The 26,012-nt window shown below is 39.2% G+C and overlaps 1 protein-coding gene across 14 annotated transcripts in view; it reads right to left on the bottom strand.

The window, feature by feature from the left end:
* The window catches only part of LOC121365478 (calcium and integrin-binding family member 2-like), a 98,808-nt gene that overhangs the window by 67,675 nt on the left and 5,121 nt on the right, over positions 1-26,012 (bottom strand). For 11 of the 14 annotated variants that reach the window (XR_005957021.1, XR_005957024.1, XR_005957027.1 and 8 more), the window contains 6 exons: positions 15,442-15,524; positions 6,399-6,616; positions 5,751-5,839; positions 4,841-4,961; positions 2,968-3,048; positions 384-533 (listed from right to left, as the gene is read on the bottom strand). Coding sequence is in view for 4 of the 14 variants with exons in the window: in XM_041489685.1 (XP_041345619.1) it covers positions 384-533; positions 2,968-3,048; positions 4,841-4,961; positions 5,751-5,839; positions 6,399-6,530 (573 nt within the window). In the remaining 10 variants the exon portion in view is untranslated. Of the gene's footprint in view, positions 1-383; positions 534-2,967; positions 3,049-4,840; positions 4,962-5,750; positions 5,840-6,398; positions 6,617-15,441; positions 15,541-16,600; positions 16,800-26,012 lie in introns of those variants that run through there. The other 3 variants (XR_005957023.1, XR_005957022.1, XR_005957029.1) reach the window with 3 other exon arrangements.

Below are 26,012 nucleotides of genomic sequence, written 5' to 3'. Positions count from 1 at the left end.
TTTTGATAGTAGCTGGCTGATGTAGATGATTTGCTCATTTCATGGTGACCTATGACATTCATTTGAGAGACTTTATGGCAATCTGTGAATTATATTTATGAATTCATGCATTAGATCTCACAAGAAATATAGCGAATAAAAGTTTCATACTCATAAAGAACTGTTCAACTTTGTGAAGGGCTGTTTGAATGGAGTTTCATTCTTTCCCTTGTTTGTACTTTACCAGAAACAGCTGACTGCCCTTTGCTTTGCAGTATAGTATCCACACTGTAAAAGCAAAAGCATTTCAGGGCTCTAGGATGTACCAGCCACTTCAAACCACAAGAAAAAATATCCCCACACTTTGCTGTTCCTCTGCTACAGGAGGTGCCTTAAGTACCTACGTTGTCATGACTCAGCATGGCTCCTTTTGGCTTCCCAGTTGTTCCAGAGGTGTATATCAGAACACAGCACTGATTCGGCTTTTGGGAGTTAATAATGTCATCCAAAGTACTGTCAGAGACGTCACCTCCCAGCTCCAGAAACTCTTCCATCTAGAACATGGAAGAGAAAATACAGATACCAAATGGCTTCCTACAAATTGACACGGTACTGCATCTTTCCTGTCTCAAAAATGTTAGAACATTTCAGTGCCTTGTTCTGAACACATGTCCAAAGCAAGTTTCCCCAGACCTTGGCTATGGAAGAAATATGGTGAGTCTACCTTAGAGCTTAATGTGTGAATTGCAAACAGACCATCTAAAATTGTGCTGTCATGAGTCTTTTCAGTGTCTAAGAAGGAATAGTAATACTGTTCCTCCTCCAACGTGGACACTATGGATAAGTATGGAGGCTAAAACTGTTACATTCTCACACCATAAGAATGATTTTGAGTATTATTTAAAGGAATCTGGATGCATAATTTTTAAAAGTACACTTGTGATAGCTCATCTATAATTCATTGTACATTATATAAATATAACTATAAAGCAATTGAACAAAAGCCTCTTTGTAAAAACATCATTATCTAGATATGTGAATATTTGCCCAAATTATGTGCTCTTTTATAGGAAACAGCATATGATGATGCTGGTCACAACTTCCATTCAAATGTGCCTCATTCTAGAGTGAGATAAAACTTTTACAACACTGGGCTTTTGTACCACACAAATTGGCCTAGAAGAATCCTGAACCTGCTCCTCTGTATTACATGGGTTGCTCCCCAATACTTCTGTTGCACACCCCTGATGTGCTGTTAAGTGTAACATTGCTTGCAATGCTAATTAGAAGCTAGAGTATCACAGAATTTTAAAAGAAAATGGATAACCAAATGGTCAGTTTCCCATTGCAATAATGTGATTCATACTGTGCTACAGAAGTGTAATATTTATTTGCAAGGTGCAGCACCGTCATTTTTCAGCAATTTCTTGGAGCAATATCTAGGACCACAAAGCAGTAATGGAGATGATGAGAAAAACAGAGGTAAAAAAGGAGAGCCTCTGCTTGAGGGTAGTTCATTTCTTCTTTCAGACATCTGGCATTGCCACTGGGCTACTAAGATTACAATAGTCAGCGTCTGTGGCACCTTAACCTCCTTTTCTTGGGTGGCAAGGCTGCCCCAAGGATTATTCATCAGTTTTATACTTTCTTCCAACAAACCACATCTCTAAAAAGAGAGGCACTTCACAGCTCTGTAGCAAGTCAGGGATTTGTCACATTCTATTGCTTCCCCACAGAATGTGGCTGCATCAATTTCACAAGTTCCTGGAAAGCCTGGTGGTGTGAAGGACGTAATTGTTTGTATGTCACTAAGCAGTTGTTCCTGCTTTCCTGACCATACTGTATTCTCACAGTGGAATGCACTGATCACTGAGAATCTGTTGTGCAGGCTCTGTTTACAGAACAGCACCTGTAACAGATGGTGTTGGCATTCCAGCAAGTGCAGAGGGTACAGAAACAGTCACACCACACTCCTGACTCTGCATTTGCCTTCTGGAAACACGCACTGCTTAGCCAGCTCTGCCTCTGCTGCCGCTCGTCACACGGCACAAAGCCCTTCCATCAAACACTGCGTGGGCTGGTGCTTTGCTCCACATCACAGCTCAGCAGCAATAATTTCTGCCTCTGGTGATCTGATCTCTCATTTTTCCTTTAGATGACAAACTATGGCACCTGTCAGACACACTGGCTCCTCTGAGAAAATGTCCAACATGACACCTGAACACTGAACCAGCGTTTAAAAATACAGCAATTCTCACACATTTAGATTTCAGTAAGTGCAAGTTTTTCAAGAATTAAATGCTAACACCTAATCTTTTTAAATAGTAAAAGATCTTTGTATTAACATTTTTATTGTACAAGATGCAAAGCATGCTCTATGCCAGTATATATAGTATTGGAACAATAACAGTTTATTATTAAGTTATATGCAAGATATTTTTAAAAAGGCACAGAAGACTTTTTTCTTGTCAGATTATCAAAATTGGAAGTATTATCACTGTTCATTATAATTTTATATACTGAATACATTATATTTCTCTTCAATATATTTTTTCAACAGCTGAAGTTTTTCAGCCTAAAATCTGATCTGTAGTCCAGTTAAAATACTGGATTAAAAAAAAAACAACCAAATTCACAGGCACCAGGAAGTAACTTTTTCTTTTTAACCATTTGAGAGTACACATTCCCACCTAAAACCTACAGGTGTTTTAACAACCCAGTCAAGTTAAAAATTAGGAAAACACAAGACGGACAGTAAAGCAAGGTAGCCCTTTTCTTAAATGTGAAGTATCAAAGGTAAATTGAACAGATAAAGCTGATAAAGCTTTTGAATGTGTTTGCTGGAACACAGCAATGCATTCTAAAGGGCAGATAATCACAGGAAAAATGTATCAAATAAATAACAGCCCACATATTAACTGGTAACAGTTAATAATAGGTATAACCCATGCATTATTTGGTTATGCCTCTGTTCTAGTATTCACTCACCGTGTACAAATTTGGATGTCTCTCTGCAATGGAGTCCTTATATAGCACCACAGCCTTCAAGTGGGGCAACCGATTCCAGATCTGTTGCATTTTTTAAAACAAAGTTATTTATTATTCATATCTTGTGTGTGCTTTTACCCACTCTAATGCTGCCAAAACTGTAATGGGTTGACAGGCACAAGAACCTCCCATCTCCCTTCACCTCCAAATATTCTCCCCTAAAGTTATCACCAACCAGCTCAACTAGAGGTGGGGGAAGGAGAACGGAACTACATAGTCTACACAGACTACACAGTCTGCTCCAGGAAATCTAGTTTCAGTCAAAAGGTATAAAAAATGAAAAATATACCAGAAATGGCTCCTCAGCATCCTTTCTCAAAATGCCCAAAAGGGCACATAAAGGACCAGTGCAGGCCAAGCTAGAAGCTGATCTGGGCCTGTGATTACCAATAAAGTCCCTCACCAAAAAGTGATGTTCAAGTGCTAAAAAAAGTTCTACTTCCTTAAGGAAAAAAATCAAAGGAAGCTGTACGCACATTGTAAGGACAAATGAAAACATAAAGCTGCAGGCAGACAGGAGTGGCTGCTGCTTTCAGCAGCTCTTTGTGTGCTTTGCATGGCCTACAGGAAGCATTGATTTCACTGAATTCTGTGAGACTCCATGCCTCACAGATGCCTTTCAATTAATCACATTTTGAACTGAATGTTGCCAATACAAAAGCAGTGGCTCAATGGTAGCCAGTATGTACATATTAGAAGGATAGCAACTGAGATGTTATTATTTCAGTCTTGGGTTCCAGAAAAAAAGTTTCAAAAAACCCCTCTGCTGGATAAAGCAGTGCTGGCCAGAGCTCTCTTCTTCAGCATAATGTGTATGAACCAAATCCCTTGAGTTGTTCCATTTGGATTCTTCTGTCCATGTCACAACAGCATAGCCTGGTATTGTGTCAATGACACTCTCAGAAGGCTTATCTGTGTGTTTTTACAGAATACTTACAAAAATTTCTCTTCCTCCATATGGCATATAAAACACAACTACAAAATACAAAGTAATTAATGAACAATTTATATTAAATACATTTGAAAAAAACCACTGCATATTTTCTCTCTTGCAGGTATGTGGTCTTGGCAGAAAGCTCCATCATGGAGGGTTCTCCTGCTTCAGCAAACGGTGCAATTTGGTGCAAGTTTAATGAGCCCACAGGCCTCCCTCAACATCTGACAGACAGACAAGCCCTTCCCAAGAGCTGCCTGTGCTCCTCTCCCAAGTCACCTTGCCATCAGATTGGTCTTTCCATCTGGCACTGCTGCTGAAAGGCAGGCCCAGCTGCCCAAGAGTTCTGTCAAAATTGAGACTGTTCACTTGAGGAGGTTCCTGCTTTCTTACTAAGCTCTGTCTCATGTTAATCATGATGCTACCAAAGTGCAGTAAACTCAAGAGCCTTAATGGCTGATATTACAAGCAGGAAAAGATGATAACTTGGAAAGAGAAAATTCTGAACACTGACATCATTAATATTTAAATGGCAGACCTTTACAAACCTGCATCAGCATAATCTCTTCCACTCAAGTGGGACTGTGCTTTTCCAAACAGGATCAGGTGGTGATAGTAAAAACATGGGATCAAAATGTGGGTTTTTTCAGGTAAGCCTGCAGTGAACCATCCAGTGAGTTCTCTGCTGGAGCCACAGACACTGCAGAGGGTCAGAGCCACCCAAGAGCTCTGACGCCGGATACCACATTTCTGAGTAACAACACACACTTCACAAAGAAAGGTTTCATCATACAGAGAGTGTACAAGGTATTTGGGACCAACACAGCATTGAGAAATGAAAAATTGTAGCTTTTCAGTAATCATTCAGCCACCTTGTACCTGCATTATCTTGTCCAGCTGTTTCTGATTTTCCACAACCATGACATCAGTCCTGCTGTCATGGGCAATGTAGTGACAGGCCTCTGGAGAATTGGTTGTATATATTCCTGTGACAATTCCTCTGCATCAAAACATTTATACATATAAGAACACACATTTATATGCATACACACACATACACATGCACGTAGTATAAAAAAAGAATAATAATCAAAGATCAGATGAAACCTGAAGGGGTATGAAGATGTGGAAGCAAACAGCAGAACAGTTCTAATGTTTGTTTCACATATTCAGATATACATGAATCTCTGATTTATGCTCATTGCAAAAACTAATCTCTAAACTATTCAGCAGAAGATGCTAGGACTCAGTGTTTTAACTCACTTAAGGTTACACAAGAGTTAGCTCAGGAAGTGGTAAAAAAATCCTCACTTATGTCCTCTTTTTGTTCAAGCTGGGCACAGATACCAATCTGGATTTCATTGGTACAGAACAGCTTAAGAAGTAAAATCCAAATTAACAGGTATCAGAACCAAAGAAATCAGGGTAGTTAATATTCATGTTACTTCACCTGCTTGATTATATTTTATCGTAGATATCATTAATATTGTATTATTATAACTAATATAAAACTGTGATTCTCATCTATTTCCCACATCTTCAATTGATAAGATCCTATACAACAGCTTCTGTGTGACTGTCATGCTTAAGCCCACGGCAAACAGGATCCATTTATGAGTGACTGAACTACTTGGGATATAAGACTCCAGCAGGCTGCTGGAAGTGTCAATCAGTAGCAACACAACTTCCAAGATATGACACAAAATACTGACTTGATACATTCACAGACCTAGCAAAATAGAAATCCCTGAATCCCCCTCAAAAATTAACCGCCCCAAAAAAATCTTACCCAGCAAAAATAGCTCCAACAGCTGAGATGAACCATTCTGGAGAATTAAATCCAAGGATTGCTACGCTATGGAATCTTTCAAGACCAAGCTTAAAAATAATGTACATACGGTTATATAATATAGGCCCACTGGAGAGAAACATACACACAAATATAAACCATGAAAACTTTTGATTTATTATTACAGTACTGACAAGGCATGTGAAGGCATGTTTTGGTATCCATGGCAAACCTGGTATTTACCAGCAATTAACAGGATGTGAATTTTCCACTGCCTTCTCCTGTCTGCTTGAACTCCACTGCCCAGAAAGGCTCAAGACCCAGAATATTTCAATATGAACAAGAGCATTCATGATAGTAGTTTTCCCCTATTTTTCTTTTTTGATCTTAAGGCTGCTGAGCTCTTCTGAGCTCTGCACCCATGTCCCAGAGACACAGTGTAACACAGCAGCTCCTCACTTGCAGTCAAGGTTCCCTGACAGCAGTGTTACCTCTGAGCAAAACTCATTTTCATCATTATCATTTCAATAAAGAATATGACTACTGATCTTCAAGTAATGCAAAAAACCTCTTATATATCGTGGGGTTTGGGGTTGGGGTTCTTTTATTAATTTGGTTTTTTTTTGGTTTTTAAAGAAATGCACCTACCTTCAAGAAGCTCTTGGCTGCTTTCCTAGAGAGGCAATAATACTCTGAAAAAGTTATTTTCTCCCATTTTCCATTCTTTTTGCTGGCCAAAGCATTAAGGGATCCATATTTTTCCAGGCTCTCCTTGAACATCTGATGAACTGTTATGGGAGTCTGTGGGCATGAGTTATCTATTCTCAGTCTGACTCTGCCATCAGCAAAAGAAGTCCACAGAGACTCTGGAAGGTAAAGCACCATTGTCAAGGTAATCTGCAGTCGAAAAACACCATGTGACTGTGTACCAGAAGACAAGAGGATTGAATAAAGACCACAGGACTAAGCACAACTCTGGCACTTCCCAGCTCTTGAGAGAAGGGCTTTCCAATTCTCTTGCTCTCAAATATACCAAGTAGAAATAGAAATCTTTATTTCTTGTACTTTGTTCTGCATCTTGAACGAAAGTGCCATACAGAATTATATTGATGATCTGTGTGTTGCAGGCATACCCCCAGTTCCAGAAGAATCTGTCTGCCCGCGCTCAGCTCTGCACACCCCCTTGTGCCAATGGAGTAGCTGGTGAATCAGAAGGCTAAAGAGATGCAAAAAATATGAAACCTCCACCCCTGTTCAGTATCCAAGCTCCTTTTGTGTGTTATAACTCTTCCCTCCCTCCTGCCCCTCCAGCTATTCTCCCTCATCCTGTCCCTGTTCCTCACTACTTCCCACAGTTTTACCCTTGGTCATGTGTCCCATGTCCTAATGCGTCCATTCCACTCACTCCTGTCTTGCCCTGGCTCCATTTTTCATCTTCTGTTCTTGTCTTCCTCACCCTGTCTTTATACCATCCACTTTTTTCTCCCTGTGTTTTTTCTCCCCTTCTTTGACAGGACAAAGATGCAGAGCACCAAAAAATGTTACTTGGCTCTCACCACTGGTGCCAAGGACTGGGACAGTCCCTGGCACTCACAAGAAATGACTGCCTCAAAGACTGTCCTTGGCTCTTGCAACCCCTGCAAGAGGCTGAGTGTGAATACACTCCTTAGAGGATCTAGGGGTAATAAGTTGGCAAAATTCAGGTGAATTCTCACAAGGAAAGCACAAACCCTCCCACGACTCCCCCATCAAACAGTTCCCATACTTATGAACAAAATAGTTTTTTACGAATTTTTTTTTCCTTAGATGTACTTTCATAAATGAAGCAATATTTTTAGCACAGGTGTAAAAAATTGATATATTCTACAGTGAGCTGGTGAAAAAATTTCAGACCAAAGTGCTTGGGTTTGTAAGAATTAAGAGTAACAGAAAAGAGTACTTTTTGTAATTCCTAATACAAGTTAACAAGCATAATTGCATTTTACTACACCTATGGAAAGCAAAAACTGTAAAGCAAGCTCAGTTAGTATCTGTGCTGTTTCCTGCTACCTCAGTGGCTGAAAAAGAGCAGTTTTGGAGTGTTCAAAAGGACAACATGCATCTCTCAACACACAACACCCCTCTCAATGCTATTCTAGTTGCTTCAGAGGTCTGGCCTCTCTGAAAACTTGTGGCAATACAGGAACACATCAGCCATAGCTGGATCCACACCAGTGCTTTAGAATACACTTGCAGCCTACACTAAGAGCCAGAGGCACAGCAAACTACTGTAAGCTCACAAACATTTCATTCCATTCCTGCTCCTGGCTGGCAGATTTGCACTGTTCTCTTGACAAACAGAAGGTGCTAATGACAACAGTAAGTACAAATTAAGCTGCTTCATCTCCAAGTGCCTTCATTTTCTCATGAGTAAATGGCACATAATGATTTTCAAAACACAGGTGCGGAGCTGTGCTTAGGTCAGTGGAGAAAGGGCATCATAAATCCAGACAGTTTAGAAACAAATTGCTGTGAAGGAGTTTAGGTAACAGACAGACTTTATCAAAGTGTAAGCAGTCGCACCCAATAAATACTTTATGAATTGAGAAGGCAAAGCAGCTGTTTCTGCACTTAACCCCAAAGCAGGCGTGAAAAGGATGAGAGGTAAGACCTGTCAGAGACAGAAGCTATTGTTAATCCAAATGTTTATTGTATGCAGTGACACACCAAAGCCCAGATGAAAAATTATATATATAGATGTTCTGGCTTCCAAAACAAAGGTATCAGGGATTGCAGGTGTGCTTGGACACAGGTAGGTGACTGCTCTGTTCAAAACAAAATCATACCATACAGCACTAAAATACAACATTCTGGTCCATATATTACAAACTTTCCTGAACAAACACATTCCTCTCTTGAAGGAAACGGAAAATACTAGCAACATTACTACAATAACAGCACAGAAGTTGCATTAAATATGGTCTTTTCACTTCACATGTGCAGCAGATAACAGCACTGCCCCCAGAGAATAATGAAAATAAATCAAATCCCTGAAATATCTATACACAGAAACCAAAAATGTACATGAAAACTGGGTTTCCTTTTGTTTTCCTTATGCAGGTTTCTCTGCTGTTAAAAAGGCATCTTTGATTCATATCAAAGACAAGGAACAGAATCACTTTCAGAAACTCTGTGCATCACCTTAATAATACTCAAGATACAGCGTAAACAAATATAAACCTGAATGCCCATTTAGTGTCTGCTTTTGCATGTATTTGCAGGTAGAACTTAAAACAGTTCTGAAATCTCAATAAGCCAAATAATTCTAAAAATCTCATTTGTCTGTCCACAGAGTTAGTAAAAACAACGTAACATGAACAATATATTCCTCTGCCAGTTTGCAGAGGGATTTTGAGCAGAGGGCTTATTCTTCGTAGAAAGTGCCTGGGAAGGAATGCCTGGCTAAATACTAAATGCATCAATTATAAATGTTGGAAGAAGCAAAACAGGTGTTCTGCCTCAGTAGCATCCGAAAGTTAAACTGCAATGTCCATGTTGGAAATCAACTCAGCACCTCCTGAAACCAAAGTGGAGATCAGAACAAAACCCCTCAATATACACTCTTAGCACTGGTACATTATACATCTTCACAGAGTACAAGGAAAAAACCCAGCACTCCAGCTCAAAGCACTTGATGCCACTGAAAGTTTTCTGTATGCAAGCAAAGAGCAGTTGTTCCTTGTTACTATGATATTTTTATGAAAATCCTTTGCTAGGATTTTTCTCCTATTCTAGCTGACAAGCCTCAGGAAAGAAATGTAAATAATAACTATTTGATGGCTGTGGAAGTTGGTCTGAACATTGTTTACCAACACCTTTGATTGATCCATGTGAGTTGTTTCTACTTAATAACCAATCAAAGATTCAGCTCTGTCGGACTCTCTGAGAGTCACGAGCTTTTGTCATTATTCCTTTCCTTTCCTCGTTAACCTTCTCAAGAATCCTTTCTTTCTATTCTTTTTAGTATAGTTTTAGTACAGCATTTTAAAATAATATAATATCATAATACAATAAATCAGCCTTCTGAAACATGAAGTCAAAATTCTCATCTCTTCCCTCATCCTGAGACCCCCGAACACAATCGTAGTTCCTTTCCTCTTTCTTCCACTAACTCCTGCTACCTGCACCATACTTCATACTCAAAATGCTTTTTCATCCACTACTATGTGACCTTGGCTCGTGTCCTTCATATGAATTCTGAAGGTCAGAGATGTTGGAAAAAGATTTCTACTTAAAGAAGGCTATATTGTCAGATAAAACAAGAAGAGCAGAGATTTTATTCAGGTAATAAAATCTGGACTGTCACTGTTTGAGGATGAGGAGGGACACTTTTTTCCCTATGTCATTCTCCTCCAAGGCCAAAAACTCCATAATCAGACTTCAATTTCCATGTTTCACAGCCTTCCCTGCTGAAGGAAGAGATGGCTCAGGGTAGTCTCATTCAGAAGTTATAAAAGGATCATTGTACTGCAGCCTGTCTTGGGAACTGTTCTAAGAAAAGCTGATCTAAATATCCAGGGTTTTAGATGGGCAGTTTTCCCACCAAGATCGGAACTAAAGTGTAAATTTTCAACAAGAAACTTAACAGGAGGAAAAAAGTAGTGCAGAACCCCTTAAAAGACACATTTGCAGTTTTCAGCTGATCTTTTACAATATAATCCTAAACTTATGAACCATTTCCGTGTGAATACTGTGTTATAAAAGTACATTTGTTATTCAAATATTTGATACCAAGTTTGAAGTTATACACAACATAGAACACATTACACATTTTGTGTTTTTTTAACAGCCAGTTTATTCCTTCCACCATGTAAAATAGAAAGTTCTGACATAGTACAAGCTCAGATATGAAAAATTACTTTAAATAGACAAACAAATAATTTTTTTCCCCATGCATAATCAATCTGGCTGAAACTGCTGGACCTCTGGGATACATGAAGGATCAAGAGAAATCAAGAGAAATACACAAATCCTACAGCTTAAAGCCAATATCATTTGTGAAACCTTCTGTTCACTACCTGACCTGCAAGTATTCTGGTGACTGCCAGAAAGGGTTTGAGAATGTAAATGAATTCAGATGTTTACGGAAGAACAGCTCTGAGAGTCATATAAAATGCAAAAGACCCAAGGTCACCTTTCAGACAGATAAACAGACAGGCTGATTGTGGAATGGCCCTGCTGCATGACCTGAGAAACTCCAAGTGATATTCCATAGATATGCCCTGCGAAGCAAGAAGTAAACCAGTAATTTAACTTCTGCTTGAAAATTAATCAGATTTAACTCACAAAACAGGGTCTTGATTACATGCCAGATGCTGCAAAACATCACTCCGCCCTAATGACGAGAGAAGGAATTCAGCTCTCTGCTGGAGGCATTCCTGTCAGTCATCATCCAAGATTTCACAGCTATGACGCCGTCACATTCTGCTGTCAACAGAAATACACCATTCCTCCTCTCACCCACTATTTTTCACTTTTCTTCAAGATGTCTGTGGCCCTGAAAGATTAACTTCATATTAGTAAGAGCTGGAGCTGAATACACACTGTTTAGAGTCTGCAAGCTTGGCATCTGTGCCAAACTTCTCCTTGGGCCAATGAACAGATTAAACAAAGGTACAGAATTTTGGAATTTCAAGTGAACCTGAAAGTCTCAACCAGCCTAAACACACAGTGATTCTTCCAATAAAACACACGAACTAGCTCCCGTGGCTAGTCTTGCCACAGCTGGGGGAGGAAAAGGGTTTTCTGCTATATTACCAGTTTTCCACAATAAACAAATAATTTTACCCTCCCTAACAGGAAAGACAATAAATAGAGGAAATAATTTTAAATTAGCCAAAACACACAAAAATATTTCAATTAATGGAAACTTCTACTTTTTCCACTGCAGGAAAAGGGAACAATTATTAATTACAATAAAACATACTGCTCTTCACATCAGTAAACCCCTATAGTGTGGACCAGAGAAATAAGATATCCTCCTAAGAATGCCTCCACGAGCTGACGTGGAGGGAGTGGTGCACCAGGACACGTACAAAATAAGCTTCATAACAATACTGACGCTTCTAAAACGGATTACGATGCACCAAAATGAAAGCGTGTGGAGGGTGTAATCAGGAGGAAACATTGCCCAGGCATGCAGGATTGGAAAGTCAAAACTCGGAATTGAAATTGGTGAGTAATGTGAGAAGTCACAAGAAGGGCTTTTACAGGTACAGTGGCAACCAGAGGGAAAACCAGTGATATTATGGGCAACTCACTGACACAAGACATGCAAAGGACTGATGCTCTCAGGGCCTTCTCCACCGAGGTATTTACTGGCAAGGTCAGGCTTCCTGAGCTTGCATGCCTAGTGGAAGGCGAGATGTTTTACCTACAGCAGCAGAACATCAAAGTAGGGAGCACTTACATAAACTGGACACATACAAAAGAGCTGATGGGACCAGATGGGGTCCTTCAGAGTGGACACTGAGAAACCAGGTCAAAGCCATCCCAAGGCTTCTCTCTGTCATCTTCAAGAAAGCACAGCGATCTGGTAAGGTCCCCATCACGAGAAAAAAAGTAAAGGCCACACCTATCTTCAAAGAGCAGAAGAAAGAGGATGCAGAAAACCAAGGGCCAATCAGCCTCACCTCAGTCCATGGAAATGCTATAGAAAAAACTCTTCCTAGAAATAATTTTGAGCTATAAAATGGTGACTGAAACCAGCCGGAATGGCCACCCTTGACTTGGCCCTGTAAATATAACACACATGCCTTCTAAGATGAGTTGACTAGCTCTGACAAAGTGAGAGTAGCAGCACATTGCTTACTCTATCTTTAACAAGGTCTTTGACAACTTCTACATAGCCCAGCATCCTTGGAAGGTTTGAACCAGCTGTAATTGGATGAACAGGTAGATAAAATATTGACTGGACATGTAGTCTTTAAGAACAGTGGTCAACAATTCTAAGTCTTGGTAGCAGTCAATTCCAAGTGACATTCTTCAGGGGTTACTTGTGAGAATGACACTGAACAATGATGGCACTGTTGTCCTGGACAATAGAATGCACCCTCACCAGCTTCAGTGAGCAAACCTGAGGAAGTGATCAACAGGACAAAAGGCAGGGAGGCCATCTGGATGGACCTCAGCACACTGGAAGAATGGGCTGACGCAACCTGAAAGCTCAAAAAGGGTGAAGCCAAGTCTTGCACTCTGGGGAGGACAGCCCCATAGCACAGCATGGGCTGGATGGCAGCTGGCTCAGCAGAACCCCCATGGTTCTGCTGGACAGGCTGGCTGCCAGTCAGTTGTGTGGCCCAATGGAGATGAAGGCTAACTACACTCCTGGCTGCACTGGCAAGATTAAGCCAGCAGACCAAGGAAAGGGATTATTTCCCCCTACTCACTGTCCCTGAGGTTGTCCCTGAAACAGTGTGCAAGAGAGAGATCCTGACAAGCAAACTGGCACAAGCCCAAAAATGGGACTCCCAGCCAGTCAGGGGTCTGGAGCAGACCACGTACAAGAATCCCTGCAGGAACTGTGTTTCTCCAGTCTGGAGAAGATAAAAAATGAATCTATCTGCAGTTTGTCAAAGACTGAAGCAGGTACTATGATGAAAACAGATTCTTCTCAGAGGCACACAGCAGAAGGACAAGAGGCAACTGACTCAAGCTGCAGCAAGGAAAATTCTTGCTGGATCAAGAATTTCACAATATAGGTGACTCAGCCTATGAAGAGGTACTGAGAAGCTGTACAATTTCCCTGGAGGTTTTCAAAACTCAGCTGAACAAAGCCACAAGGATTCCTACGAGCAGAAAGATGTCCCAGTTGCCCTCCAGTGCTCTTTTCTGACATAAATTATTTTGTTGATTCCATCAGTATAAAACCAGCATGGATGAATTCTCTTCTAACTTCACACTGGTTTTAAGTCAATATAATGCCTGCTGCCAACAGTAAAGGTACTCTGGATTTACATATGCATTAGAAAACCCCAAATCTGGCCTGGTTCCACAGGAATGAGCTTCTATACATTGGTAGAAAACAATGGGGGAAAAATTCCAGAACAACCTGTGGTCCTCATTAGATAAATTTACTCCTGAGATTGCAGAATGTATCAATTATAAAGCAAGGAAGTCAGTTCTGAACAACTAGAAGATATCAGAATCTCCTCCTTTTCTCTTTACATACAATGTAGACCTCCTGCAACCAGTCACCGAACTTCCTTCTCATGAAAGATCTTTTGGGAGGAGTTTTTGAAATTCAGCCCTCACTTCACCACTCAAAGTCTCCATAGCAGTGTTATGTTTCCAAGTTAAACACTGCTTCCCATTTAAATGGATAACAAGTAGTGCCACAGATCCCAAAGTCAAATAGAAGACAAAGTCTAACAAATTGTAAGCTCCTGATTCATCAGCTAAAAACATACCTAAATACCAATAAAGGAACTGCTTAATTAAAATGGATAAGGTGTGGCCTGTGTTTGCAGGATAATTACGATGGAACAGCTGGAATGGCTTCTATCCTTAGCTGTTCACCTCACCTTCGTGGCACAGGCTATGGTCACCCCTGCAGGAGTGGCTGAATGACATGTGCATTCCTGCTGGAGCACTGCTTTACAGCCCAGCTTACTTCTCTAAACTGCAGCAACCTCTGGAAGAGAAGCAGGTAGGGAGCTGACAGCATTAACCACTGTCCCAGATAAATTCTTAGGAAAATAGGTCAGAGCCTTCACAAGCACACAAGCACTCTGCAGAATCAGTCTCGCTGACAATCTACATAGAGATTGTGTAGCTCAAACAGTGCAGTAAGACACTCTGTAAATTTGAAAGCAGGAGTTTGCCTTTATTCATCTACATTTATTTCCTGCTCACTGAAAGCATACACCTAGCAGTTCACTTCTTGGAAAGAACCCTACTGTATATCAAAGACCTGCCAATTGAAAAGTAACTATATATCCATACAGATAAATATTTATACACATGTAAAAAGTCTGCATGCAAGATTCCTACATAGATCAGATAGCTACATGCTCACTGCTTCAGTTTTCTCCTAGAACAATATTTTGTTTTAATGAGCACATTTAGATACCAGCAGCAGCCTCTCCAAGGCAATAGGGAACTCTCTTAGGGCTGCAAACCTTCCAAAGAACCTCAGAAAGTTCTGCTAGCAAACCTCCTTTAAGCCACATGGTAGCACATTCAGGCAAGCCATTCAGCACTGCAGTTGGATTAAATAACACCAGTGAGCACATGCTCTGATTCTGCAACACAGAATTGACCAAAGCACATATATTTTTTTAAGCCTCCAGTCATTACACTGCACACCAAATCCTCCCCAGGTGACAGCTGGTGAGTAGGCTGTGATGCCAAAGGTAACACAACAATTTGCATGATTCTCAATAGGATCAAGCTATTTTTAATTTTTATCTAGTCATCATTTCAAATACAGACAAAGACTGGCAGAAACATATGCAAATTTGCAGGCAACTCCTGAAAAATTTTCAGCTGCCCTGACTCACTTCAGTTTTAATTTTGTCTTTCATTAACTGAGCCTTAAGAAATTGTCAGTCAAAACCTGCTAGAATAGACACAAAAATTACATTTAAAAAAAAATCTAAGAAGAGGTCAAATTTCCAAGGGTCATCGAAGATCTTCCAAGGATCATGCTTACCTGATGGCTCTATGCCTTCACCCTGGGGCTCCTCCAAACGAGGCAGCAGATCCCTGCAGACAGTCTCTGCATCTGTAAAGGCTCTGAAAGCAAATAGAACTACTAAGATGTTATCCAGGAGCACTAGCAGGATCTACTACAATCAACGTACAAATATGCAAAATAGATATCAAAAGGTAAACAAAAACACAGCTTGCAAGCACTTTGAAATACAAGCAGGTGGAATTAGAAAGTTCAGAGCTATCAAATATATTTTGACTCTTGCAACTCCACTATGACCTAGTGAAATGGAAATGCCTCAGCCTAAGAATGACATTCTTCATTTCATGCTTTTGGTTAAAATATCATGGAATATACCAGATGAAGACACTAACTCTGAACTTCCACGAAGAGGCCATGAACCATGCAAGTATGAAGAACGAGTTATCAATCTTAACCCTGATCATACTGACACTGCTACTACAACAACACCTTGTAAATTGTCATTGTTGATACCTGTTGAAGCTCTGAAGTCAGGGCTTTTTTTTTTAAGCCAGAAGGAGATAATAATAATAGATTATAATAATAATAATAATAATAATAATTTCAATAAATTCACCAACACAACAAATTATCATTAAGACATGAATGAAATTAACTTTTCCTAAAAGTAAACAGACCAAGTTTAAAGTACAAATACAAACTCCAACCCAAGAAGTCTTTAAGTTGACAGACTGATAAGAATTCCATGTGCAAAATATCTAAACAATAAGCATTTATTTTATAAGCATTTATTTATTCAGAAATTACTGAATATAGCAATGCACTACAGATTATGCAAGAATAGCAGCATAAAGATTTTTTAATTTAGCTAATTTCATTTCATAGAACAAATGGTGGGAAGTCTTCAGAGGCTAAGAGGAAGCTAGAATTTCCTTCATTATTTCTCCATACATAAATAGAAGAGTCCTGAGTGAAGCTCAGGAAGTCCTTGCCCTCCACAGTGTAATAAATTAACTCAAAATGTAGAAAGTTGAAACAATGCACTTTGCAGCTTTCAAATAAATAACAACCTCAAAAGCAGTTTTTACACAGCGGTGACGGGGAGCAAACAGCAGGACCAAACACTACATCAGGCACTAGTTCCCATTTCATATTAACAACCACACTTGTAAAATACCTATATATGTGGGACACTCCTAGAATTTATTATTGTTAGTCACAAAAGTCTTGACCAAGCTGTATCTCCTTTATGATAATGCAGCAGACCGTGTAACTCTTCAACTCTCAGAAGTGACAACCACAGTTGTTTCAGTTCTTTTCCTGCCTCACTCTTCCCCACAGGTCCCCTCAGAGCAGGGCACAGGTCACAAAAGCAGCTGAAGGAAAACAGGGAGCCATCACTAATCTTGCCTGTGAGGATATTTCTTCTCTTGTTAATGGCATAATGGCATAAAACATGAAAGGGCTTGTCTGATAAGCAAAATGAGTATCTGAAAATAGTCACTGGCTTGGTGAAGGCAGATGCTGATGAGAAACTGAGTGATTTAAATAAGGAAGGGGATTATCCCACATTTTGGAAGGTAAGCCTGTGTTTGATATGTCGAAGAAATGATGACTTAAGGAAGTGGGATTGCAAAAACAGAATGAAAGACCAGGAAGACCTATTTGAGAATAAAACCAAAAATCCCCATTTGAAATTACTTAAGAACATATGTTTGTCTGCCATCTCAAGACACTTGATATGATTCTTGATTCTTTTCCTATTTTAAAGAAAAACTATATTTGATGTTTAACAATCCAGTGGAACTTTTTCCTTTAAATATCTTGTGAATAATAAAACTTTTTATTATTTTACAAAATAAATAACCCGAAGTCTTGGTCCAAAGATAACAGAAACTTTTTTGATGAAAACGAAGAGCAGAAAAGCCTTCTGAATAAAACAGTTCTGATTAGTAATGTATCAGAAGAGCCTCATCTGATGATACTCAAAACTTTAATAAACATCATTAATGACTTTTCCCAGATTATTATCTCTTTAGCTTGCTTTATTCTTATCTGTTACAGAATACTGGTTCAGTTCACATTATGTTCTCTTTATAGAAAAACAGCCAACCAACATTTAAACTTACAGACTTCCTCTGATAATGCTTCAATGTGCAAAAATTCCACAAAGATCCCTACACATTCAGTATCTTTGTAAGTGTTACAGTTGGTAACACTCCATGCAACATAGTTCTTACCTGTCCCCATGAATCAGGCAGCTCATTTGAGAGTGAGGTTTTTTTGCCCTGAAAAGTACAATTAAAAAACTTTCTCTTCCAACAACAATTTCTGTGCCTATTCAGAACCATCGCTTCTGAGTGAAAGAATATGGCTTCGATGACTCGACTTTAACCTTTTATTAAGTAAATATCCAAGAATGGTTATAGCATCTGGAATTGTTCAAGACTGAACTGAGCAGAATTTGGTGGGACTGCCTGATCAAGAGCTTATTGAGCATAAATTGCAGCAAGGAGAAAAGGCACTGCAGAACCACGGCATGGTGCCAAGATGCCCCAGCAAAACCAAAATGTGTTGGAGATCTGGACTTTGGCTCTTAAATTTTTTATAAAGACTGAGGTTCTGCATAAATTATTCAGTGTTACTAGTGCAGGGGCAGCATCTTCCAAAATCCAACTACCAGTTTAAAGGTGGACTTTCTGCATCCGATTTCTGCTAGTCTTATTCCAAAGATAATAAGCAAAAACCTCTACAAATCACACAGAGTGAGAATTTAACAGCAGAGGTCACTTGAACAAGTCAATTAGGACAATCTGAGAAAAAGCTCCAAAAGGTTGACCAGCTAGAACTAACCAAAGCATATTTCTGTATAACTCCATTAGCTTGGGTGATTTTTGAGCGACAGTATTTCCTGATGTAATCTGGGCTTTAATTTCAAGGTACCACTCTAGCAAACATGACTTCATCTGCTGCCTGAATTGAACATGCTGCTCTCACCTGAGATGAAAGCACAGCTCAGGCTGGCTGGCTTATCCAGAGGTCTGGGGCCAAGCCCAACACTGCCCACCCACCCGCAGCTCCCACCACTCCCCTGTGCCCCTTGGATGCTATTCCATACTGAAGCTATTCTCACACACCAGACCAACCTGAAAAGCAAGAATATGAACATTCTCTATTAACAAAGGGATTAACAAAGGGAGAGCTTCCTTTCCCTCCGTGTTTCCATGACTGTAACAGCTCCAGTGACATTTATCTCTGCAACCCAGGAAGCAATGTGTGTGTGAGGTAAAGCAATGTCTGATGGAACTGACAGCCCTTCCTGCTGGGTGTGAGTCACCAGAGGAGAAGCATCCAATCTGGATTTGCTGTCATAGCAATTACTGGTTTTACCTGAGTGTATTTGATAGCAACCACTGAATACAGTATCACTTCTTATTGTAACTACAGAAACTAAATGCCACAGCTAAATCTCTCCACTTTTATAATTACAAAATGAGTGCTCTTTTGCTAATTGCACATTAGAAAAACTGTTTGTTCTCTTACCATAATGATGCTTAGCGATTAATGGCACTACTTGCCGTGATACTCATTTCCCTAATTTTTTGTTGTTGTTTTAAGGGACTTTGCAATTAACCTTTCCCTTCCACAGGCTCTGTTTCCTGTTCTGGAAATTAGAATTTCTGCTTACACATAACACTCTAGGCCAGATACAGTCAGATATTTGCTGTCCTCTAAATTGTTTCCTCATAGCAAAATCTGGTGAAAATACAAACAATAAAATCGAAGAGAATCTACAAAGTCAGTCTTTAATATGATAATAAACCATTTTCTTCTTTGGAAAAAACACTTTACAGAAATTCACACTTGAATAAGCCTTACAGAATGCACTGAGTGTCCTGTATAATTAGTTGTAGCTTTTCTCTCAAATTTAAAAATTATGAAATTTACGTTCTAGGATACATTTTGGCCTTGTTTCTGCAGAGTGATTTCTATTATCATAAACTGCACCAAGAGAATATGAACACTGTTATACAGCCATCATATTATTATGAAATTTAAGGGGAACCTATTCATTAAACAGATTACGTATGGTAGCAAATAAAAAGACATGTAATTCTTTTGGTATTCCTATTCCTTATCCTGTTCCTGTTGTTCAACTCCTGTAATCTTGTCAATGTTGTTTTTATCAGTCAGCTCTCTACAGGGATTATCAAAAATTTAAAATATCAACCTTTCTAGAGAGAGAGAAGCTTTCTATGAAGTTGCAGAAATAAGCCATTTAACAAATAATTACATACATAAATTGTTAATGCATTATTCAGGACAAAGTATTCCTTTAGACATCAGAATATTTACTCATAACCCTCTACACACATATAGCAAGCCAATGTACTTTTACGTTTGGAAATCACATTCACAACTGCTCACAAAGAAGACTCAAACATTTTTTTGCCATGAAACCAGTGGGTAGTTCAGACCACACATTCACTTGGAGCCATATTCTGAGCTTCCAGACCTGTACTGTCAGATTCACAATGAAGATACCATCTCCTCCTCCCTTTCTTGGTATTCCTGTTGCAGAGGCTTCTTCATAACACAGTTTCTCTGCTCCCACCGTGCTCCTGGGTACTGTTGTACCACATGTGAGATCACCATACAGCAATATATGTTTACTAATTAATTATTTTTATTCTGGTTTAATGGATGAGACATAGTCACTGTTGAAGATGCTGCATTCATTATTGGATAAGCTGAGGTTGTGATGTGTTGCCTACGTTTAGAAGAACAGTATGTGCAAGGTGCAAAGCTCTGGCTGTGGTCAACCATGTTACTGCAGTTCAGGTCCACTTAACTTCCAAAGCTTTTATTATAAAATTTGCACGATTTTTCTGCTTTTGTCCTTTCAAAATAAATTATCCTGCAGACTGTCTGCAACAGAGAACACAGCCAATAGGGAGGGAATGCTCAGTTACAGTGTCTGCGGAGTGCATACAACTTCTCTGTCCCTTACATGATTTTTTCCAAAAAGCAATCCTGTTCAGCTTCTCCTGGGGATGCTCTGACAGCACTGCTTCCAGACTCGGTGGCTCTCAGGAAGGTGCAGTGCTGTTCTGCCCTCACTGTGATGATCCAAAGCAGTGCAGCTCCTTGCTCTGCCTTGCTGCTTCTCCGAGCATATCACCTACAAGCTCATCCACCACCAGAGACTACATTCATGTGCCAGTGGGCATGTTACTTCACACTTCTTACAACAAAGTCCCCACCTTTTAATTAAACTCCTTTCTCTCTTGCGTTACCCAAAGAAATATTTTGTAAGACACAGGTGTTTATCTTTGGGACCAACGTGTGCAGATCCCCATTTGCGTAAGTATTTTTTTCCTCAAACACTTCTTTGTTGAACTGGTTTTCCTAACTATTAAATATGAATCCTATTTAATAAACACAAAAAAATAGGCTGAAGTGGAAAATAAGCCTTTTTCCAAGACAGAACTTCATCATAAATTTTGATTTTATCTTTCACTGCTTGCTTCTCTTGAGGACAACTTAGTGAATTCCATCTCTAAACTCCCGCAGCTTGGTGGCTTGATTATTTAAGGAATCAGTTTCAAAGTGGATGATAAAACATCCTTCTTCCAATCAAGTGTCCATCTTGTGCTTTTCAGTCTTGGTGACAAGTGTCCTAAATATTGATCTCTGTTCCAACACTGAGGAATTCTCCCCTCCAAGCTTTTGCTGCATGTTCTCCAGGCCACCCCAGCTATATACATTCCACCAGCCTTATTCTGCATTAGAGTTACTTTGGGGAGTGTTTTGGGTCTACATCTGCACATTCTTAAAAACTTTTCATTGGGTGTTAGACATTTTCAACAGCTCACTGGAGCATCTGAATTCAAGATGGAATCATTAAGTATTCATCTGCCAACTCTTCTGGCAGCAAAAAGCAATGGCTTAAGTTACCTATGGGTAACCTCTGAAAACTGTAATGATTCTGGTATTTTGCCTAGAGACTTCAGAAACTAAATATCTTTATCTGGATCCCATTCATGAGAAATCCTATCCCAAATCCCCATGTATCCTAGAAGAGACCAAAATACCAAATCCAGTATTTTAAAACAGAACTCTAGGGACAGATTGTAGAAATGAGCACAAGACAGTGAATTCAGAATCACAGATCTGACTCAGAGTTCTAGACAAAGACAATAAAGTCACTCTAACTTGAATCAACATAGCACCACAGCTTAGAGAGATCAGCAGCTAAAGAGACTGGAACAGAAACAGCCAAGAAAATACTGTATCTCCAGACTCTGAGGTGCTGCCAACTGTTACCCAAGATGTTCTGAAGACGTTTTCTCATTTTTTGTGACATAAGGGAAAAAAACCCCACAGTAAGGACACACCACATTAGTTCTTTAAACCCTCATTTTCTGTAATGTAGCATTTTTCCTATAAAGAGTAGAGAGTCACAGGAAGTCCCCATGACCCTTTACAGGACACTGCTGTCTATTATGACTGGTCATTTTATTTACTAATTACTCCCCTATTCAAATGAGGGCAATATTATAATACATTCCTTATTAGTTCTATTTAAAAGTTCCACTTTGCCCTTGAAGAACAGGTTAGATTTAGCTGTTAATTGGTTTCCATACCCTCATGAGACTTAAAAACAAGGCCATAGATCAGCCCAGATATGTTCCTATTGCAAAAAGGCTCAGATGATTCAACAACTGCTTTGATTTTCACCGTGCACAAGAAACCAGTCAAATTACTCACACAACTTCTTCTCTCACAAAGATATATTTAAAAGCCAAACAAATGCTGAATAAAGAACAAAATACTAGTGATAAAGTTAACAGCTGAGATCTGTTTTACCATATAACACAGCTGGCACACAACTCCTAGTAAAACCTATTTATTTGCAAAAAACAGAACTGAAGCATTTTATTCTTGTTAAGAATAAATATCCTCAAAAATCAGGTCATTTATTTTGGTGAGCAGAGCAGTTTTAGGGATAGCTGAAAACTTCACGGCTGAATGGGAAGAAATAAACAATGTAACGAGCCTTTTTTATTCGCCCCCTAGAAAGGCTCTATTCAGCAGTTGGGAGCATACTACAACCCTGCCCTGACCTTGGTACAGATTTTCTGGCTGTCCTCCCCTGCGCAGCAAAAAGCCAGACCTGAAGCAGAAATCTCCCAGTATCTGTCTCTGTATGGCTATTTGCAGTGAATGTAGCAAAGTTAGGTCACACAGAACTCATTATTTCATCTCTGCCTTATTTTTTAGGTCACACTGATTCAATTTCAGCCTTATAAAAGATCTTTCTTTCCTATTTCCATTTGATACATTTTTCTTTTCTTTCTAGTCTAGTCCTTTCTACTCGGAATCCTACTTCCAGCATACTAAAAAAGGGACAGAAGTTTGCTATCTAATTTCAAACCACACCAGGTAAACAACAGCACTTAACATGGCAACATGCACTGGCATCTTCAAAAACAAACAAAAAAACCACAGAAGTCTACGCCAAAGACTCTGAATACATCAAAAGTATTTTGAGTTCTATGGTCTGATATTCTTTCATCAGAAATTCAGAAAAAACGTAAATGCTAAACATATTTCTAACACAGGAAGGTTAAACTTCCTGTTTGCAGTGGATGCACACCACTGTACTTTTAAATTCTCCTTCAGCTTTTTTCTTTAACAAAGAAAACTCCGATTTTTTTTTTTATTAAGTATGTCACAAATAGAAACATGCATGGACTAAAACAGAGGCATTATTACTAACTTAGCAAAATCCTAACTTTCATGAGTCAGAGTGTACATATACCTATAAGGATCACAAGTCAAATAGTGGTTTATGATCTTTGGACAGGTTAAACCAAAAAATTACAATTCTACTTCTAATTACATTGGGATTCCAGAAGCAACAACAATACATTCAAAAGTTTTCAAAGATTTCTTAAACTTGTTCCTGTTCTGAAAACCTTAAGTCTTTGGATTGCTCCTCATGATTCTTATCCAGGATTACAAAGCCCAGAACAGAAGAAACCATTATGGCAGAAATTATCCCAACCAATCCTTTACCTGAATGGATCAAACAAATCTTCCAAGAGACGTAGCATGCAAGTTATTCCCTAAACAAATGTGAAGTTAGATTTAACTTAACAGAAGACTAATTCAGTCTCTGGAAATGGATATTAGTACTTAGCAATACTGACAAACATCTAACAATCAGAAGCTAAAGTATTTCCCATGAGAAATGTTTTGTTCTAATCTTAATAACTTCCAAAAACTCCACAGATGGGGAGATTTCTCTCTTAGAAGATACCATTCCAGTGATAGATCAACAGGTAGAAGAAACAACATGCTCTTTTTGTGTTGCCTAGGACAGAAAGGAGACACCACCCAGCAGGATTATTTCACAGGTAAAAGGTAACATAAACATCAAAATACACTCTTCTAAAATTCACTTCCCCACTCCCACCTCTAAAAGGTAGGTTACCTGGTTAAGTTCTGTTGCCTTTGACAGGAAGAAGATGGTCTGTCACAAAGATCAATTATTACCTGAAGATTACTCCCCCAAATCCAGAAGAGAAGAGGCTAAATGCCCTCTGTGCTATAAAATAAACATTATACAGGTGTATCCTGTATGCCAATAAGATACAAGCAACACATTCCCTACTCCATGATGCTATAAAGTTTAAAGGCAAAGTAGGATTTAGCATAGGAGAATAAACCTATTTATAATCTTTGTTAACAATTTTCTCTTATTCTAGCCTCAAAAGATACACCTTATTCTTCATTAGATAGTAGAGACACCAGGAAAAATTCTTGTGGATCTGCACAGTATACAAGAGAAACTTAAGCCGGGAAAAATTGGTATATGAGTTTGTTAAAATAAATGTTCAAGCTACTTTACCCATTTTCACAGCTTCCTGAAACCTTCCTTGCATTTTCAGTCTGCAATTGTTTCGTGAGAGTCTCTCCACTGTTAGGCATGCTGACAAACCCTGCAAAGCTGGTCACAAATATGCTGAAGAACAGTGCAGATCAGGCATAAATGAGCTACTTGGAGAACCAAAGAAACCAACAGTAACTGGTTATTTGTTAGAAAAAACAACACGTAATACAAGAGGAGGAGACTACTGCTACAAAAGCTATTTCTTTCTCATTTTAACATGCTTGAAATGTCGCAGTGCCTGTGAGCTGCTTACTGTTAAACTTTCTTTTTAATTCACTTTTCTTTAATTATCCATGAGAAGAATTTTAATGAGTTCACAATGCTTTAAGATGCAAATCTTTTCTTTTGCCAAGATTTCCACAAATTCATTCACGCAAGTTGAAGCAATTCTAATTTTACTAAGTCTAGTTCTGAAAAAGAACATTCAATGAAGCTATTTTCTTAAAGCAAACACAGATTAATTACATTAGGAAATGCCTTAAAGTCAACTCTACCTATGAAACCCAGCACTGCAATAGCAAAGCACCTCCTCCAGCACCACAGCTACAGCAGCACTGCCTGCACCTCACCAGGGCAGGCCTATGGTATAATGTGGAAGTTTCTACACATGACTGAGCAAATTACTTCCCAGGATGTAAGAGAGTCCAGTTCAGCTATTTAGGCTACTTCTATACTGGTAAACTAAACAAAATCCAGAGAATGGCTCAAGCCACCCACTGTAAGCACCTTCCCTGGCATGGTTCTGTATGAACTGGCACTTGCCTGGGACAACACAGGGCAGAGGCCGTCACAGGAGATTATATTAATGACTACCCTGTCTGAAGGAGGAAGAGAGATGCAAGCCATGCTGTGCCATGGCCTTCAAAGCCAGAGAACATAATCTGTTTTACTTAATGGTACAAAGACTGCCATAGTGACTAGGAATATCTAAGATAACAAATACTAACTTTGTAGAAAGTGTGGATTTTATTCCAGAGTGCCTTGCACCATATCCAAACATATAATTGTAGACAATGCAATTTGAAATGAAAGAAAACTCTGAAGTGAGATGCTAAGGGATCTATTCTCAACACCAGAAACTTGATTTGAAAATATCTGAACACAAAATGGGGATATTTCAATGGTAAAAATGTGTCATCATATGCAGCAAAACTCTTATTTGTCAGGATTGATTTAGCTCTTTCATTTTGGGATAATTCTCCAAACGCTTTGTTCCAATTCTCTGCAGAAAGCCACAAGGTCTCTTCCTTGCAACCAACTTTCCAGTAACATAATAAAGAAAACTCTGCTGCAAGAAAACTCTCCTTTTTGTTCTTCAGGTCATCTAAAGTGTTTTAGATGCTATATGAAGGAGTTGCATCTTGGGTGTTTAGTGGCTGGCTAACTGGCTGGTCTCCTGGAAGGAAATGGCTGCTCACTCTCTAAGTCTTGTACTTTCAGTGAATAAACAGATAACCTCAAATTTATGTGTCTTCTGTATACACTGTGTTTATGAAGGATTTGTTTTGTTTCTTCTATAATTTTCCTTAAACTTGCTGATGGTTAGCAAATCATTTTGACACAATCAAGCATTCTCCAGTGGCAGATCACTCCTCCAGTAACAAGGGCAGCTTGTTACTGCCAAAAGGGA

The sequence above is a fragment of the Pyrgilauda ruficollis genome, unplaced genomic scaffold (assembly GCF_017590135.1).
Source record: "Pyrgilauda ruficollis isolate IOZ18807 unplaced genomic scaffold, ASM1759013v1 scaffold96, whole genome shotgun sequence".
Taxonomy (NCBI): Eukaryota; Metazoa; Chordata; class Aves; order Passeriformes; family Passeridae; genus Pyrgilauda; species Pyrgilauda ruficollis.
Note: the sequence above shows the minus strand (reverse complement) of the source record. Positions and strands in the feature narration are given on the sequence as shown.